This window comes from Chelonoidis abingdonii, chromosome 8 (assembly GCF_003597395.2).
Source record: "Chelonoidis abingdonii isolate Lonesome George chromosome 8, CheloAbing_2.0, whole genome shotgun sequence".
NCBI classification, from domain to species: domain Eukaryota; kingdom Metazoa; phylum Chordata; order Testudines; family Testudinidae; genus Chelonoidis; species Chelonoidis abingdonii.
In genome coordinates, this window is record NC_133776.1 from 18,732,351 (window position 1) to 18,752,053 (window position 19,703).

The 19,703-nt window shown below is 38.9% G+C and overlaps 1 protein-coding gene across 2 annotated transcripts in view; it reads left to right on the forward strand.

Moving 5' to 3' along the window:
- Window positions 1–2,135: 2,135 nt before the first annotated feature.
- The window catches only part of ZBBX (zinc finger B-box domain containing), a 42,765-nt gene continuing 25,197 nt past the window's right edge, over window positions 2,136–19,703 (forward strand). The window contains exons 1-6 of one of the 2 annotated variants that reach the window (XM_075068414.1): window positions 2,136–3,280; window positions 4,536–4,652; window positions 6,680–6,773; window positions 10,753–10,801; window positions 11,198–11,307; window positions 11,591–11,686. In XM_075068414.1, coding sequence (XP_074924515.1) covers window positions 3,213–3,280; window positions 4,536–4,652; window positions 6,680–6,773; window positions 10,753–10,801; window positions 11,198–11,307; window positions 11,591–11,686 — 534 coding nt within the window. In that variant the 5' untranslated portion in view covers window positions 2,136–3,212. The remainder of the gene's footprint in view (window positions 3,281–4,535; window positions 4,653–6,679; window positions 6,774–10,752; window positions 10,802–11,197; window positions 11,308–11,590; window positions 11,687–19,703) is intronic. The other variant, XM_075068413.1, reaches the window with a different exon arrangement.

Below are 19,703 nucleotides of genomic sequence, written 5' to 3' on the forward strand. Positions count from 1 at the left end.
ACTATACAGTACACTTCTACCCCGATTTAACGCTGTCCTTGGGAGCCAAAACAATCTTACTGTATTATAGGTGAAACTGTGTTATATTGAACTTGCTTCAATCTGCTGGAGTGTGCAGCCCCCCGGCCCATTATAGCTGAATTCGTGTTATATTGGGTCGTGTTATATCAGGGCAGAAGTGTATTGTGTTAAATGTAAACTACTAAGAAAAAAAGGAAAGTCTTAAAAAAGATTTGATAAAGTAAGGAAACTTTTTGTGTTTGATTTAAATTAAGATGGTTAAAAGCAGCATTTTTCTTCTGTGTAGTAAAATTTCAAAGCTGTATTAAGTCAATGTTCATTTGTAAACTTTTGAAAGAACAACCATAACATTTTGTTCAGAGTTATGAAGAACTTCCATTCCTGTGGTGTTTGTAACTCTGAGATTCTACTGTACGAGGAATCCTGCATCCTTGTTAGAGCCCATATTTTCCCTGATTTTATACCCCAACTCCACTCAAGGTCAAAAGATCCAAACTTGACATCTAATCCAGGTCTCCGTATGGTATACTCAAGCATTAGTTCTGACTCACTTAGGATTGCCATCTATTCTGATTCTGATAGAATGGTCTTGCAGCAGACATGAAAAGAATAACAAAGTAAATAATTGTAAAGTGAAATTGTATTTTTTCCCCCAAAATAAGTCAAATGTTTTGTGTCTGATTATCTTTTTGAACAGCCTGATAGCAGCAGGTCATTAGTGTCTTGTTCTAAGGTCACTTGTTAAAGATAAAGAGAATTGTTTTGAAAATTCTACTTTTACATAAAGTGCTTCAGATTATTGAATGGTTAAGAATTTGCTTTTTGCCTTCCATTGTTGTACTGTGATAAAATGCACAGACAGAAAGCATAATAATTTATTACAGGCTTTCATCAAAAAAATGGTCAAAGCAGTATGACTCATGTATACCATCTTCCTCTCTTTCTAGTGTAAAAAAGTGACGGATCTGCTATGGCTTGATGAAGTCTTATTAAGAGGAAACTTTGCTAACTGCAGTCAGTGACATGAAAACTGCTGATAGATAAAATGTATTGATTAATTTGCACATAATGTAATTGTTTTAAGTCTGAGACTGCTCCATATGGGTAACAGGGAGAAAAGTCTGCAAATTTCTTTTTTTATTTATGTGGAAAAACAAATGCTAGTGCTTGTAAAAGCTACTAATTTTGATTCAGAGTCACTGAACTGCACGTATAAGGCATTGGCTATTGCACACAAAGTTGCACTGTTTTAACTAAAGGTGTGATTTTTTAAACTGATTTAATTAAGTCAGTGCACCTTAGTGCATGGATACTCTTACATTGATTTATACCAGCCTTGTATTAGTTTAGCTTGGCAATGAGGCAATTGAAACTGATATAACCAATTCTAAACCAATATGTGTGTTCACACAGAGGCAAGCTTGTGTTTAGACAAGCTTACAGTTCTCACAGTTCAGGGCAACTACGCCTGTATTTCTGCTCTGTGGTCCCTCGAAGGCACCCACTGTAGGCTCCTGGCTCCTTAGCCATCATATCTGTGGGGTCGAGACCCACGTGTCTCTCCCTCTTGAATGATTTTTTTCCAGGCTGTGAAGTTCCTTTCCTACACTGTAATATTCCCAGCAAGCCAGACTGCCTAAACAAGCCCAGGCCTGCACTTTGCTTGCTCTCCAGAGATGTAATCGGCAACAGTTATAAGTTACCACAAACTTTTCCTAAACAAGCACATTTATTCTTAAGTTAAAAGCATTACACACAAAACATTAATCAAACAAACAAAAATAAAAGAACCTTTGTGCATGCTAAAAAGCTTACCAGAAGTCACCCCAACTCCAACCTCTGGTAGGTGTCAGCCTTCAAGATACACAACTGGATGTTCTCAGTGGTTAGAAATTCATAACTGTCTCAGATTCAGAACTAGAATATCCATGAATAGGTTAAAGCGACAAAGAGTTCTGTGGCACCTTATAGACTAACAAACGTATTGGAGCATGAGCTTTCATGGGTGAATACCCACTTCATTGGTTGACAGCTCATCCTCCAATACGTTTATCCGACAAAGTGGATATTCACCCACGAAAGCTCATGCTCCAATAGGTTTGTTAGCCTATAAGGTACCACAGAACTCTTTGCTGCTTTTACAGATCCAGATTAACATGGCTACCCCTCTGATACATTAATAGGCTAGTTTTTCCTTTTTACGTCTTAGACCTTTGCTGATTACTCCCTGGAGTCTCAAAATCAGATAATGATTCAATAAGTTTTTTTCAAGAATATTGTAGACAGTTGCCATATCTGTCACAACAGCGTTACAGGCATTAAATCTGAACAATGGCTTAGAAATATAGTTTTAAAAAAATACTACTTAAGGCCACTAAACTGGCCTCAGTCCTTTGTTGTATGGGTTTTTAATTTTTCATAAGTCTTCAAAGTCTGAATCAAAACTAGAATAGCTGTGCTAGCTTGTTTAACTGCCTCACTGCTGCTAGACCACATGTACTCTGACAGCAGATTCTTTTTTTTTATTATTGAACATCCATTAAGATGAATTGAGCATCAAGTCTTGCCAAGGGCATCCAGTCACATTAGATAAATGCACTTGGTGCATGTTTCTGACACTTCTTTCAGCATTAAAATGGTCACCATTTTCAGTGCTTCTGTACTAGGACTTTTCACCAAGTTTAGTGTGCATTAAGAAACTGTGACTGCTAATCATGAGTCATCCTTGCTAGCATCCTAGTGTGTCTCATGGTTGTATTCCTGTGATCAGGCTGTAACAATGTCATTCTGCTATATAGCTGGAACTCTCTAAACCATGTATGCACAACATGATCTTCAGCCATTTCAGAAATCTGAGTAGTAGGCCATGCATTCTCTCTCAGGCTGCTGGTGCTTCTGATTGTGAGAATTTTCCCAAAATGCAATGAAATAAAACATGATTAGTGTCATGACAAGTATGGACATGCCCATGTTTTGTCTTGAAAAAGTTGAAACTGGATCACATGAACCATATTATATAATGAATTTCTGCTTTCCATCTCTTTTTCCTGTACATGAAAAATTGCAAAAACTATTACAATGCTCCAACACATTAATTTCGATCCCGTTGTTCCATTTGAACAGGCTACTAACCACGAAGAATTTCACAGATCATTCTGATTTTTTTTAAAGAAGAGTTCATTTTGGGAATCATGAACATCAATGACTTTGTAATACTGCCAGGTTCAAAAACTGGAACTTCTGTAAAATTAAATGCGAAGTAAGTGCATTTCCTCTGACTGTGATAGAGATGTTGACTCTACACTTTTAATAACTTTATATGCAACATTAAGTATGAGATTATGTTTGCACAAAAGTAAGAATCATAAATATGTCTCTCTACTACTGTTTTTCCAGGCTTTTATTCTTATCTGCCTCCTCTTCCTTAGGTTTTTTTAACCTACTTACTGAATTCATTCATGGGAATTATTGCTATGAAGATAATCTAATATATACTATCTTTATTAAGGCCTTGTCTACCCTAAAGAGGGTTTTCCAGTATAGTAACCAGCAAAACCTTCTGATCATGGATGCAGTTATACCGCATAGGGTCTTATAGCAGCATAGCTATGTCAGTAAAAAATAATCACACCCCTAACCCACACAACATTACCATTGTAGCTTTTCAAAATAGGCAAGTCCTAAATCTAGCCTTTCCTCACTTTCTTGATGATAATTCATTTTCCCTCTGCCCCACTAATATCTTCCAAAGTTTAGTCTGTTCAAAATAGAGTGGTTTATCCCCCTGACTGAACATGGAACATGTTGTTCCAAGCCTAAGAAATCTCCAAGGTCCATTTTTCTGTCCACTTCAGAATGCAGATCAAAATCTACTCCCTGGTCTTCAAAATTCTTTGTGGATGAAGGGACTTATCTGTGCTTAAAACTTGTACCAGAATAGCTGTGTTGGTTAGGGGTATGTTTTTGTTTTGCTTGTTTTACTGACATGGGTATACCAGTATAAGTGCTGGTATGGACACAGTTTAATTACATACTAGGAAGGCTTTGCTGGTTGGTTAGACTGATCCTATGTTGGAGGAAGGGCATGCCTATCCCCCCTTTATTTTCCCCTCCTACATGCCTGAATCCACTCAGGTCATGCAGAGGCTGAGGAGAGTGGAGTGGAGTATATCCCCATCTCTCCTGGTCACTCATCCACAAGTTCAGGGGAGCGATGGAGCTGACTAGTTCCAGCAAACTCCTTTTCTGTGGTTAAGTATTCCTGGGCGCACACAGCTGTTTTAGCCCTGAAAATAGCCCTGTCTGAAAAATGACAAAAAACTGACAACCTCACCAGTTTTAGGCTTGATATGGGGGATGTGGGTTACACACCTTCAATATTAAAAGTTATTAAAACAGCCCTGCTGCTTCAAATCTATTCAGGTACCTGTTTTCATTCTCCTTCATGTTTTGATGAACGTCTTTATAATTTTCCTGCTAATACACATTTAAATGTTTCAATTTAATTTCTCCAGAAATGTACAAGAGCTGAAATTGGAGAAGGTACAGTTAGAACTAGAAAACAAGGAGATGGAGAAGAAACTACAGCAACTACAATCTAATATGAACAGAGAAAAAGAAGAGAGGAGGGAGTAGGTGAAATTTCTTTGGAATTTTAACTGTAAAATCAAGGAATCCCAATGAGATATGTGTTCTTTTGAAAAATCATTTGTGGATAATCCATTGAAAGACTAGCATTTTTGGTAGTGTTCTGCACTATTCCCTCTAAGCTCCTTTCTTTGCCTGCTTTTCTTCTTTGTTTACCCTATTCTGTCTTTTATCTCCTCTTTTCTTTTCCTTTCCTTTCCTCTCCACAGCCTCCTACTGTCCTGTGATAAGCATGTTTTTTGCTTGGTGGTGTGTTTTTTTTTTTTTTTTTTTTTTTTTTTTCAGTCTCTCCTGTGAGTTTGGTTGATTTACCTCTGATGTCACAATCATTTCTCTTTCTCCTCCCCAGTGGAATATGATATCAGAACTGCCCCCCCGTTTCCTTTTTCTCCCCAATATTCTCTTTTTCTTTTTTCGCAGTGAGATTGTAACATTGGAGTTAAATCAGCCAATCAGTATCCTGTATCTCCTAGTATATCTCACTTTCACTTTCAGTGAGTTAAATGCATGTACATAACATCACAAAAAGACTAGAACATTGTAATAGTTTTATATATGATGGAAAGAACCCATTTAGGAAGTGAGCATTGTCTGGTGAAGTGAGCCGTAGACTAATCTTGGCTCTGCTAGTGACTCACTGTGTGACATTAGCAAATAATTGTAACCTCTGTGTCTGCTTCCCTATCTGTAAAATGTGGATAATACTTATTTTCCTACCTCACAAAGGTGTTATAAGGATGAATTCATTAATGTTTGTACAGCACTTTAAAAGGTTTATAATGCTATTTGAGCACTAAGCGCCATTAATTGCATTGGATCATAGTAATTAATTTCTAAATTCTTTTTTCTCAGAGCAATTAAAGCTAGGTTCTAGTTGCCTCTATGCTCTGACAATCTCAACAAATAGCTAAAATATGATAGTTCTTTAGCTTCCAGTTTAGGTTTTCAGTGATTTTATGCCATCTCTTCTTTTCTAAAAATAATGTAGTGGTCTTAAAAGGTGCAAGACTTATGTTGAGACTGAGACCACCAGCTTGGCTGCACCTCAAAACTAATCAATTCAAGATAGGCTATCAGAGAGGTGCTGCTACTGTTCTTAATTATTTAATTTGTGTTCAGACAAAAACAAAGACACAGTATCTTACATTTATTCCTACTTAAAGAGAGAGCAGGTAGAGGACAGGAGGGATGGGGAGAAAGCAAGAGAAATAGACGATTGAGAATTGATGTTAGGCACGCAAGCTAGTTCCATAATTTTTAAAATTCTAATCTCTCTTGCACTTTGTCTTACTCCGGCTCTCTCTCTCTCTGTGAGCAGAGGGCTGGGATTTATGGATCTTGTGGAAGAAGCATGTTTTGAGAGAAGAGAGTATAGAATCATAGCAGACTAGGTCCAGGAGGAAACTTTCAGGCTTAGGAGCTGCATGGAAGAAGGCAAGGAGATGGATAGTGAGGAAACACTGAGTTGTGTGTCTTGGTTGAGATGAAAGAGAACTAAAAGACAAGGCAAAAAGTACTAAATTGTGCAGGACCTTGAAGGTAACAACAAGCATAAATCTGCTGTGGACATTGGCGTGGGAGACAATGAAGGGATTTAAAAAGCTGATGGATATTGTCAGAGCAGCTGTCTGGGTGGATAGTTTTCACAGTGGAATGATATCTACTGCTGGGGGCATGTCATTAGAGCAAACTACTTGTAAACATCCAGGAAACTAATATAATATGCAGGTTTATATGTGACAGTAAAAAATACTTAGTTTGCTAAATTATCCAATAAGAGTTACTTTGTCAATATTTCAGGTTTGCAATCCTGACATGAAAGCAATCAAAATTAAAGTGGAGTTATGTTATCCGTGCTACTACAGAGAATTTTTTTTTTCCCTAATTTTTTCTGGTATCCTGTTTGTTGATATTAACTACAAATCTGCATATTGGGAAAATGATTCATCCACCCCAGTTTACAGGAGAAATATGCTTAGTAATTAAGTTTTGGGTGTTGTGTTTTTCCTAGACGATCAAGTGGATATCGCTGGCAATCTGGACAGGCAGGACCATTGGGCATTCAACCTCAAGTATGGTCACAAAATAAAGAAAATGTTGTTAAGGTACAAAAGTTTCATTGGATTTGCAGATAGTCTTATAAAATACAAGATTTAGAAAAGATTTTTGTTGGTTATAGTCATTCACTATTTTGGTGTAATGTAACTGAATTAATAAGACAGTTTTAAATATTGTATTAAGATGAGAAATGGAACATTTTATAAATAACATTTCAAAGGTATTTGTTTTTCTGTACAAAACATATACTATGCCAGTGAGCTAGAGAAAGATTCAGTTCTGGAGTACAGTATTTGAAATAATTGTTTGGTGTAATGTTGTGTTACATAAATTAGGTTAGTGAAAGGGTAAGGTTGGGCTACCTGTACAAAGACAAATTGTTAAGGGCCTGATCCAGTGCCCACTGCAGTAATTTGGGAATTGTCTCATTAGTTTCAGTGGGCATTAGATAAGACCCAAGTATAAATCTGTTTGAATGATCAAACTGCACTATGCTGTATTAGCTAAATTTATCATATTTACAGTCCAAAGTATTTTTTTGTGTGGGTAGAAACCCTTTACCAGGAAACATTTTTATAGAAGAAAAGTCTGAAAAATTTGGAATCTTCAGTTTTCTTTAGGAAGATACTAAAAATTTAGCTTAAGGGGAGATTCAAGATAAACAGGTATATTCTGCAAAGTGAAATATACATAGAAGTACATACAAAATAACTACATTAAAAGAGTGGTATGGTTGGTTGCAAAGTCAAGCAGTCAGTAGTTAAGGATTGCTAGAATTAAGGTTGCCTGTGAAATCTTAATGTAGTCTTCTTGTTCTCTTGAGCACTTACATTATGATAGTCTTTTTAATTACAGTAATCACCTGTGCTTTTTACCACAGGACCCATGCATCATTCAGTGTCTTGTTCTCCCCTGCCCAGGCTGATTTTTGGAATCTACTCCTTCTTCTACCTGTCCCCAACCTGACTCTTGTTATGTCTACGTTCAAATCAGTTTGCTTTCTCCTCCATGCTGCCTGGGTGCCAGCAAAGGGGACATTATTGAGAGCACAGGAAAGACATTGTCCTTGTTCTCAGTTCTGGTGTCCAGTGCTGCAGCAATTGCAGGTAAAATCCTGCTCAGCCCCTGCTAAAAGTGCTGGCAAGTCTCTATAAAATATGTGCAAGTTCAGATTTTTCCAAGGTTTATAATGTGGGCATTTTTTTTTCTCAAGAGCAGTAAAAGATGTATCCCTGGTACTAAAAGCAATACCCAGGCCAAATTTCAAGTCCATTCTCCAAAGTATGCAGGGTACTAGGCTTCTCAACAATTTTTTTTTCTTTTTTAACACAGGCAAAATAATGTATTTTTCCCTAATCTCTTTTATGGAAATGGTTGAACTGTTTTTGGTGAAACTTTACAAAAATATTCAGCCTGTTTGGGAAATTTCAGTCCAAACAGTTTGGCAAACTTATAAGCAGTTGAAAACATATTCTTATAATGGGAAGTGTTGGGGAACCTTAATTGTATCCAGAGCTACTAGCGCCACCTATAACAACATACATTCCTGAGTGTCAGAGCTCTTGGAAAATAGATTCATGTGTTTGTTAGGTACGGATTTTGGCCTTGAGATATTAACTGATACATGCTTGCACTGCATGTGATTCAAGAACTACCTACTGAATCAAACAATGTTTATGACCTCTGCTAAAAATATTGGTTCTGATGGCAGAATCAGTTTTCTTTGCTCACAGTCTCAATTAGTATGAAGAATCCTAAAAGGATACCCAAGTCTAAACAGTCTAAATTCATCTTAGAAATAAAGATACACTTCCTAATTCTTCAGCTCAAATTGATTTATCCAGAGATGCATATAAATTGGGCTGAATAATGCATAAAGTGGGAGTTTCTCGCTATGTTTCTTCAGGAAGCCAAGCTATATACCTCATCCTGAAATGCTAGCTTTACTTAATAGACCTAATTAGAAACTTTATGATAAAATTCATTTAAGTCCAGAAAGAGACATTTACAACCTTAGACTTCAAACTGCAGATTCATAGACTTTGCCTGAAGCTGTCTGTTCTGGTGAAGACACATAGAGCAACAATTTCAAAAAGGCAAAAGTGCAACATGCACAAGGGATGGAAAGTGGATGCACTGTAGAGTTCTCTGTTTGGAAGGAAAAATGCAGGAGAATTTTTTGAAAGTGATCAGTTATTTCCTCTAGAAAATGGGGGTCTAGTCACTGAAGGCTGTTGCAGAAAGAGATATGTAGAGTTCTTTACAGTTGCTTGTACCTTGCACAATATACTGTGCGAATGCCTAAATTTTATTTTAATGCCAATATGAGATGGTGGGGGGCAGGTGGAACAGAGGCCTCAACCCCAGGCTGCAAGGTCAGGTTACTGGAGGTTCCCTAGCTGTCTTGGATTGTGAATTGCTGGTTAGACTTACACAGGAACATAAGACTGAAAAGGACCTTCTGGGCCTTCAAGTCCAGTCCCTGGCTATTGCAGGCAACCCCATCATATAATCCTATTACTAAATGTAACAAGTTCAGTTTTAAAACTATTTAGGTTGTTGGGCCCACTACTATTGAAAGGGTGTTCTACAACCTCACACCTCTGATGATTAGAAACATTCTTTTAGTTTCCAGTCTAAATGTATTCATGGCCAGTTTATGCCCGTTTGTTCTCATGCTAATGTTAGCCTGCAGCATTAATAGCTATTCTCTATTTTCCGTACCTGGTGTTCACCGTGCCTTCCCCGTCTCCCACCATGTATTTATATAGAGCAGTTGTATCCTCTCAGCCTCCATTTTGCTAGTATAAACAAGCCAATATCTCTTAGTCTCCTCTCATAAATTCGGCTCTATATTCTCTTAATCATCCCAGTATTCCATCTCTATATCTGTTCCAGTTTGAGTTAATCTTTGATACACATGGGGTTTTGTACATGGAGTTGTACACAGAACTTCAGAAGAGGTCTTACTAGTGTTTTGTACGATGTCATTGATATTTTCCTATCTTTACTGGAAATACCTTGCCCGATGCTTTCTAGGATTGCATTTGCCTTTTTCACAGCCACATCACATTGGTTGATCATTTCATTCTGCAATAGACTAATACACTTGGGTCTTTTTCCCGCTCTATCATGTCCAGTTGATGAGCCTCCTGCTTATAGCAGAAATTCTTGTTGTTAGTCCTGAAGTGAATGACCTTGCATTTGTACTGTTAAATTTCCTTCCGTTTTTATTATTCCAGACCTCAAGCTGATCCACTACATGACTACTTTCTCTGTGAGGAAGAGGGGCAGGAGAAAGATAGGGCTGTGCAATTTGGCCTGGCAAATGCACATGGATTATCATATCTAAAGTTCTACAGTTAGCTTTGTCAGTTGTGGAATTAACCCATAAACAGATTCTGTGTGCATACCAAACATGTGAAACTATGAGATGGGGTGTAGATTATGGAATGTATTTTTAGAGTATATGCTATGGCTAAGACTCATGGTTTAGCATGGCAAAAAATGTAAAAGTCTTTTTTTTTTTTTTAAGTCATGGCATACAGTGGTTTAATTGGAACTAAGTGGTTTTCCATGGGAATTTATGAGCAAAGTCTATGTAACAAAGCCACCAGGTGATAACAGGAGAATCCCATTAATTACTCTCCTTATTGTCAAAGTATGGTCCAATCCCTGCTTTAAGAGCCATAGATTGTTTTTGAGAGAGAATAGAATTGCAGGACTGGGGCCATAGAAATATAAGCTAATGGAAAAGTCTTGCTAGTGCCGGGGTAACAAAGACTATGCTTTTTATGAAAATCCGGTAAAATTCATGGTTTTGTCACAGAAATCATGATTATGACCAACATTTCTTTGTATCTTTTAAAATGAAAACATCATTTTAAAAAAACATTATTCAAATATAAAATTTTGTCATTAATTTAGCATTTTAATGTGCATACTTTAGTGGCTATATTTTGTATTTATATTTATTGATAATTCTTTAACTTTTCCATATATATATGTATAAATGTTTCAATATAGGTTTCTTCAGGAAAAGTGAAGTTGAAGATCCTCAAAGAACAGTGTCATGGTAAAGTGATGTTTGTATTCACGAAGTAAAATAAAATGTTATATGTTAATATTTTGTGTGTTCCTTAGAGGTTGTTAATTAAATAGTTTGGAAGATACTTTTCATAGTTTAAGAAAAAAAGAACCTCACTGTTGTTTATAGTTAGCACTAAGAAGCCTAAAATTAAAATTAATAGCCTTAATGAATTTTATTTTCCTATGTGCTGCATAATTTTTTTTCTTAAGAATATTTAAATAGCTGTATTGAAGATATAAACATATTGAATTATAAAGGTGTTAAAAAGAAGTATATGGAACCAAAATACCTGTTCCCATTAGTCAGAATACATGCTCAATGTCTTATAAAATATTGCTCTTTATTTTTTTTTTTTTTTTGCCTTCCATTGTATTTTTCCAGAGCCAATGAAACAGCCATTTATACATAAAATGGCAAATGTTGCAATCCCTGGAGAACTTAAAATTAAGCGGAAGGCATGTGGACAGTGTGAGACCAAAAATGCTTTACTGGTGAGTAGATGACAGCAAAAAGTATTAATATTTGAGTATAGAAAGCTAGCCAATGGGTTTTGGATTGGATTAATTTAAAATAATCTTCCTTTAAAATGTCTAATTATGACCAAATTGATATGAGGTGTGTGCATTAATTAGTGGAACAACCCCTCCAAAAATCTAATTTTATTTCCTCACGTCTTATTTGTGACATTTTTGGAAAATATGAACAAGGATAAAAACCCTCAACGGTAATTGTATATTATGAACCCATTTTTGATGTTGTTACTTTTTGTTCAAGGTATGCTTAGAATGTGGGGAAGATTACTGTGGTAGTTGCTTTGCAAGAGTCCACCAGAAGGGGGCGCTGAAGCTCCATAGAATGATTCCTTTACAGGTACAGACTTTTTTGTAGTTCTGTATTTATAATAAAAATTGTCTTTGTAAATAGTTCCAAACTTAATTTTTTAAATAATTACATTTCTTAAATATGTTCATTCATGACAAGCCTTTTTTTGTCACAGGGCATATTTTCTGTGTTTATTTGTATCAGATGTATTTATTATTACATCTTCACTATACTTTTCAGTTTCATTCATCAGTAAGTTAGAGATTTTGTTTTATAATAAAGTCATCAACTTTGTTTTAATACCCCACAATTGTTATTTATACCAAAATCTGTTTCTGAGGCCCTGATCCTAGAAACACTGATGTACATGAGTAGGGACCTCAGGAGTTGCTCTAGTCCAACCCCCTGCTCAAAGCAAGACCAATCCCTAGACAGATTTTTGTCCCAGAATCACTAAGTGGCCCTCTCAGGGATTGAACTCACAACCCTGGATTTAGGGGGCCAATGCTCAAACCACTGAGCTATCCTTCCCTTCACACACTAAGAAATAGGGCTAAATTATAAGATCAGTTGGGTTAAAAATAAGCTGAATTTTGTATCATGCAGTGTGTGGTGTGTTTTTTTTATAAACTGTTTAAAAAAAAAAATGGGATTTTTAAATTTTACCTAAGAAAAAAGAAGACAGATTTTAATTAAAAGGAGCTTTAGTGTTTATACAGAAACTTCCTGTAAAACACAACAAATGTGTATTATCCTGATTCTAATGGTGTGTTGAAAAAAATGTACAGTTCTTACTTTATGCAGTAATGGGTTTTAGTCTTTTGATTTCTCATGGAAAAAAAATATTACTTAGACTGAAATAACTGTCATGCCACAAGGTTCTAAAAAGTAGCTGGCAGGTTGTTAGTTAAAGAGACTTTGTATACATGAACTTCCACAAACTGGATGGGATGGGGTGGGGTGGCTTTATGCTATATGGCCTATAAATCGGTCATTCAGATTGTTTGGTGTCAAGCAGTTTTCATATCACATGTGCAGATATATTTGAGTCAGCTTAAAAGCAGCAAATTTATCTGGATGTCATAAAAGTAGCCAAATACAATGGTAAATGCCTGCTAGCATAATTAACATACTACTGTATTCTGTTTGCTGCTTTGATACGATTTAATTGTAGAGAATTCCCGCATATAATTAGCTCTTGTCTGTCAAATGAACAATCACATATTGGTAAAAATGATAGTGATATAATTGGAAAGGCTTTTTTTTTTTTTTTTTCAGAACAACAAATAATTTAACATGGTGAAATCTGAAGTGCATAATGTTCTTTGTAAAGTAATATTGTTCATTGCCATTTGAGCCTTTGTTAACAGAATAATTCATCTTTAAAATACGTTTTTATTTGTACAATATATTCTTTTGATGTAATAACATTTTAATGACCACTGTAATAAGGATTTCAGCATAAAATTATAATAGCACAGTTATTTAAAACTGCTTTATATCTCATCCATTACATTTTGCTATATTGCATAAATTGGTCATAGTAATAACTTTTGTCCAATTTTTATAACTGTTCCTTCTATTTTAGACATCAAACAGTATTTGATTTTTGTTAAATGAGATGGTGTTTTTATGCTGTTCAATTTGTAGGAATTATATATAATTATCCAATTTTTTCATTTTGTTTCATTGTTACATTGATTATGGTTGCACTGTTTTATGGGCTGGTTTAATGAACCAAAGAGAAAACATGTCAGGAGTTTTGTATGTAGAAGCATTTAGATTTTCTTCCGTGGAGAGAAACAAAATTACTTTAAGATAAATATGCAAATTGTTATAAATATAGGGAATATGTATAAAAGCATTTTGACTGAATCTTAGGAAACTTAAGTATTTCCTTTCCATTTAATTTCTGTTTATTACCAAGTCAAACTTTACTTTTGGACAAGCCAGTGTTTGTGTGTCAAGATGTGCCCTGTCACTATCTTACGGTACTTTCTCTCACTGAAATTTATTTGCAGATGCCAGACCTTCTTCCTCAATAAGTGTAATCTTTTTAGTAATGCTATAACTTATCAAAGTTGTTGCTCTGATTAATGTATTTTTGTCAGAATGATGCACGCTCATAATGTATTATTTGAAAGATTACATTAAGAGGAAAACATTTAAGACAGTTACAGGATGACCCAGCACATTGAGGGATGGTAGTCAATAGTGTAGAAAAGCAGGTAGTAAATAATCTTCTTGGACCCCTATTACTCGCCCACCTTATACAGCAAGATATATGTGTTCTCTCAGCTATTTTGGCTGGATTTAAAAGCATTTTCACCACATTGAACAGTCACAAACAGTGATTTATCAAATCTATGTGATCTATCAGTTCTCACAATTGGTACATTCAGAAAATAAGGTTAGAGTATTAGTAAGAAAGAAGTCTTAGTGCTTGCAGTGATTTCATTCATAGGTCTCAAAATGCTTTATAAAGGACAAATTGTTTGTCATTTTTATTTGTAAATGGGGAAGTTGATACCCAAAGAGATTAAGGGATTTATACCAGATCATACAGTGTATCGGGGCAGATTATCCTGGTCTTCAGAAGTGCAGTCCAGACCAGTTGAGGGGTTGTGAGATCACTTGCTATGCAGCCCTAGGTACCTTACAATGCTTTGTTGCTGTAGCTCCGAGCCTGGGATTGTTTACAATCAACCTACAAGCATGCCAGTCAAACCCTGAAGTGTTTGTGTGGTAGACAGCCCTGGTTCAGCAGCTCTGACCCCAGCAGCCTGTCTGCAGCCCCAGAGCCCTACTCTGGCTTCCACCAGCCTGGGTTACAACCAGCAAGATGACCCCAACGTACTCCCAGTCCTGAATTTCCCCAGACCTATGTGCTCTGCAATGTCCAGCCCTCTGCTGGGAAGTTCAGAGAAATGGTTTTGTTCCTCTAAAGCAAGGATCAGCAACCTTTGGCACTTGGCAGCCAGGGTAAGCCCCCTGGTGGGCTGGACCACTTTGTTTACCTGCCGTGTCCACAGGTTCAGCCATTCGTGGCTCCCACTGGCTGTGCTTTGCTGCTCCAGGCCAATGCGGGCTGCAGGAAGTGGTGGCCAGCACATCCCTCCCCCAGTGCCACTTTGAATCCGCAGAATGAGTCTGAACCAGTTGGAAAAATCCATGGCATGTTTGGTATTGTTGGTACTGATGGCCCTGAAGCTGGCCAAACATGGTACCAAGGGCTCACATGGTACTGTCTCAACGGGACACATTGACATGCCTAAAAGTCCAATGGGCACAGGCACCAAAGCTGTGGTATTGACTGGGAGAGATAAGGACAGAGACCATGCTTAGGGGAAAAATCCTCAGTATGGACAACAGCCTCGGTACCATCAGCGGTATGCCAAACTACGTTGGCGTGTTTAGCCTGGCATACATTGCTGACCCGGTCAGTACCATCGTCTCGGCACCAGCAGCCATCACTAGTACCAACCTCCACAGCAACACAGCAGTTCAGATGCTGCAAAGACTTTACAATATCTAATATCTCCACTACTCGGTACTGAATCTACTCTGAACTCGGGAATCTTCACCAGCACCATGTCATGCACCACTATTGTCCAATGGAGAGTCTGATAGCGAGCCGGAGGAGATTGTCTCCCATCACCCTTTCGTGCACTCTGTAGTGCCCATTACCAGTCTGGGCCTGCACAGCTGTACAGTCCACCGGGTTCTCAATCACCCTGATATGGGCAACCCTGGTGCCAGCCACCGGGACCCTTCCTGCCATTCCAATGGGACCCATGGGAGGCGTTCAGACATTAAGCCTACTGGGCGTCTAGTGTGGCCCATTACAAATCAGTGAGGTGCCTTCCATTAGCCTCTGCATCTACAGCTACTGAACCTCCAGAAGAGATGAGGGAGAAACAGGAGGTGGACCTTGACAAAAAGGTCACACTTCTGACCAACATTTTGTCCTCTTCATCAGATGAGGCAGTGATGCCCCCTCTGCTGTCTCTTCCAAGACTTAGCTAAGAGGGTGGCAGACACTCTGCAATCACCTCTAGCCCTCCCCATCAATGAGGCTCTCTTGTATCCAGACAAACTTTTATGGAAGGCCCCTGCATCCGTCGTGCCACCCTGTAATTGAGCTGATAACAAATACTGCATCCCAGCCAAGGATACAGAATTTTTTTCCTATCCTCCACCTAATTCGATTGCTGTAGATGCTATCAATTACAGAGCTCCTCAACACCATATGGTAGGGATTAGAAAACCTCTATCTGTTTGGAAGAATGGCTTATTCATCGGCCACACTACAATTCCTCATTGCAAATTATCAAGTGCTAACAACAAAATACAACTACTTAAATAAACTGAATTTGGAATAATCTATTGATCGGTTTCCAGAATTTTACAGAGATCAGTTTAGGGCCATTATCAGTGAAGGACAACTGGTGGCCAAGATGGCACTCCAATCAGTGCTCGACATGGTGGGGAGGGATAGCTCAGTGATTTGAGCATTGGCCTGTTAAACCCAGGGTTGTGAGTTTCCTCCTTGAGGGGGCCATTTAGGGATTTGGGGCAAAAATCTATCTGGGGATTGGCCCTGCTCTGACCAGGGGGTTGGACTATATGACCTCTTGAGGTCCCTTCCCGATATTCTATGATTCTGTGACTGATACCATGACAAGATCCATCTCCTGAGCAATAGTGATACAACAAGCTTCTTTGCTACATTTATTTGACTTCTCCAAGGAACTAAAGACAACTGTGGAGGACGTTCCCTTTGAGGGCACCAAATTGTTCATGGAAGAGATGGACTCATCCGTCCACAAAGTCAAAGATTCCAGGGCTATCCTTCAGTCACTGAGGATTTATGTACCTGGACAGAAGAGAAAATACAGTTCTTAACCCTCACTTAAATTGCATATCGATCTCAATGCTTTTATGAACCACAAAAGAGAGAGTCCGATTCTCAAAGTGCAAACCATTGGACCCTCAACCTTCGTCTTTCCAACCATCCACTTCAAAACATCAATTTTGGTGGATAAGTCGGGGTGCTGACAGATCACTCCCTTCAGGACTACCTGATGCTGACCAACCCTTTGCATCCCTTTGGATGATGCCTTGTTCTGTTCCACTGCACTTGGGAATGGGATAACATCTGACAAATTAGTGCTGGAAATCATCTGCAATGGTTATCCCATTCATTTCACCTCCCTGCCCCCCGCCCTTCGCATCCCTCTTCAGGGACACTGTGACAACAGATCACTTCCTCTGTGTAGAAGCCATAGAACCAGTACCTCAGCAAGTATGAAGGAAAGGTTTTTACTTTTGCTACTTCCTAATACCAAGAAAGGGGGGGTTGGAGACCCATAGTGGACATCAGAGCACTCAACAAGTTTGTCAAGGCTCAAAAATTCAAAGTGGTCACTCTAGTAGTGATTATTCCAGCTTTAGAACAGGGAGAATGGTTTTAAGCATCCTGAAACTCAAGGGCTGGTTTCCATATTTCAGTATTACCTTCCCACAGGCAGTTCCTCAGATTTACCCTAGGATGGAATCACTAGCAATACAGTACTTCCCTTCAGGCTATCCTCGGCACCCAGAGTATTCTCCAAGGTCCTCTCCGTAATCGCATCTCACCTTCATTCCCAGGGGATCATGATCTTCCCTACCTGGACACCTGCCTCCTCAGGGCTCATTCCTTTGAAGCCTCGTGTCTTACCCACGTAACTGTGGACTTATTCAGAAGCTTGGGCCTACAAATCAATGTCCAAAATTGATGTTAACCCCAGTACAAAGATTAAAGCTCGTTGGAGCTGGTCTCAACTCTCTTCGAGCAAGAGTGCTCCTCCTACAACATAGATTCCTCAATCTGTCCACAGAGACAGTGCAGACCAGCCCTCAAATATTAGCCAAACACTGCCTTCAACTTCTGGGGCACATGGCTGTAGGCACGTTTGTGGTAGCTCAGACCAGACTACACATGAAGTGTCTCCAGTTGTGGTTCAGCTCAGTGTACAGGTTGAACAGAGACACCCTAAAAAACCCCTATTGTTACCCACCAAGGTCAAACAATCCTTGAACTAGTGGAAGTACCCACCAAACGTCTGCATGGGGATCCCGTTTGCACAGCCCTCCCCGTCACTACGACTAACCACCGATCCATTCCTCTTAGGATGGGGAGCACATCTTAACAACCTCACGACACAAGGCAAATAGTCAGCCATGGAGGCGCGTCTATATCAACTTCCTTGAATTCGGAGTGGTGAGGAACACTTGCATACTTCCTTTTGCTGATCAGAGGTGTACACACAAGGATCACGATAGATAACATAGCATTCATTTACTACACAAATCGTCATGGGAGTGCCAGATAGCCTTTCCTTTGTGCAGAAGCACTAAAGCTGTGGAACTGGTATATTTCCCACAGTGTGACAGTTTCAGCAGCCTACCTACCGGAAGTGCAGAACACAACAGTGGACAGTCTTAGCTGCAAGTTTCCACATGACCATGAGTGGGAGATGAACTCAGTAGTCCTCCACAACATATTCAGACCATGGGGAACACTGACAGTGGACTTGTTTGCCACTTACCTGGATAGGAAATTCCCACATTACTGCTCCAGGCAGGCTTCAGACAGCACTTCTTAGGGGACATTCTCCTCTTCTTGTGGGAGAAGGGCCTTCTATATGCTTTTTCCACATTTCCTCTATTGCTAAAAATCCTGTTAGTGAGAGAGAGAGAAAATGTTATATTGATTGTTCCCACCTGACCAAGACAGATCTGGTACCCTTACCTGTCATAGTTAGTGAAGTGTCTGCTGATCCCTCTTCATTCCATTCCATGTCTCCTTTCACAGAACAGAGGATGCACTCTCCACCCTAACTCGCGGATACTCCAACTCAAACCCTGGCTCCTTCGTGGTTCCAACACAAAAAGATCCTGCTCTGAGGAGATACAGGAAGTGTTACTACAGAATAGAAAATTAGCTACTTGTCATACTTACCTGCAAAAGTGGACCAGGTTTCATGTTTGGTGTAATTCCAAGCAAATTTCACTCACAGCTGCTACTCTCCCAGTGCTCTTAGAGTATATATTGGCTCTCAAGAAATCAGGATTATCCCTTAGTTCACTCAAAATTCACCTAAAGGCCATAGCACCCTTCCATCAACAACTAGAGAGATACTAAGTGCTTTCACTCCCCACTACAAAGTGATTTCTCGAGGACGTAGTAAACCTTTTTCTCCAACCCAGATGTCTCCCCCCTCCCAATCATGGGACCTAAACTTTGTACTAAAAAGCCTGACTAGGCCATCTTTGAACCAATGGCCATCAGTTCGCTCACATACCTGTCCATGAAGACCGTATTCCTGGTGGCGATCACTTCAGTGAAGATAATAGGGGAGGTAGTGGCACTAATGGCACACCCCTGCCATACGCTATACTTTCCGGACAAGGTACTCTGACTGTACCCAAAGCTCATCCTCAAAGTGATTTTGTCTGTTCACATAAACCAACTGATTCACCTCCCGACCTTTTACCCTGTTATCACAGTGAGGCTGTACTGCACACACTAGACGTTAGGAGAGCTCTGGCCTTTTACCTGGACAGGATGAAGGTCCTAAACTTTTCCTCTCCATTGCGAAAAGGTCTAAAGGTGCAACAGTATTGGCCCAGAGGCTCTCCAAATGGGTCTCAAACTGTATCAAACACTGCTGTTAGGTTCACAGCATAGTACTTCCATCTGGTATTTGCATGCACTCCATGAGGTCGGTTTCCTCCTCTATTGCCTTCCTCAGGAACATCCCTATCTTGGAAATCTTCAGGGCTGAAACCTGGGTGTCTGTGCATATCTTTGCAGAATGTTATATGATTACCGGGAACTCCCCCTCTGATGCTGTCTTCGGCTCTACAGTATTGTCATCCAAAGACTTGACTCCAAAGCTCCAGCCCTGCAGTGGGGATACTGCTCGGAGTTGCCTACAGTGGAGCATCCAGAGGGCTGCTACTCAAAGAAAAAGAGAAAGTTATTCACCTTTTGCAGTAACAATGGTTCTTTGAGATG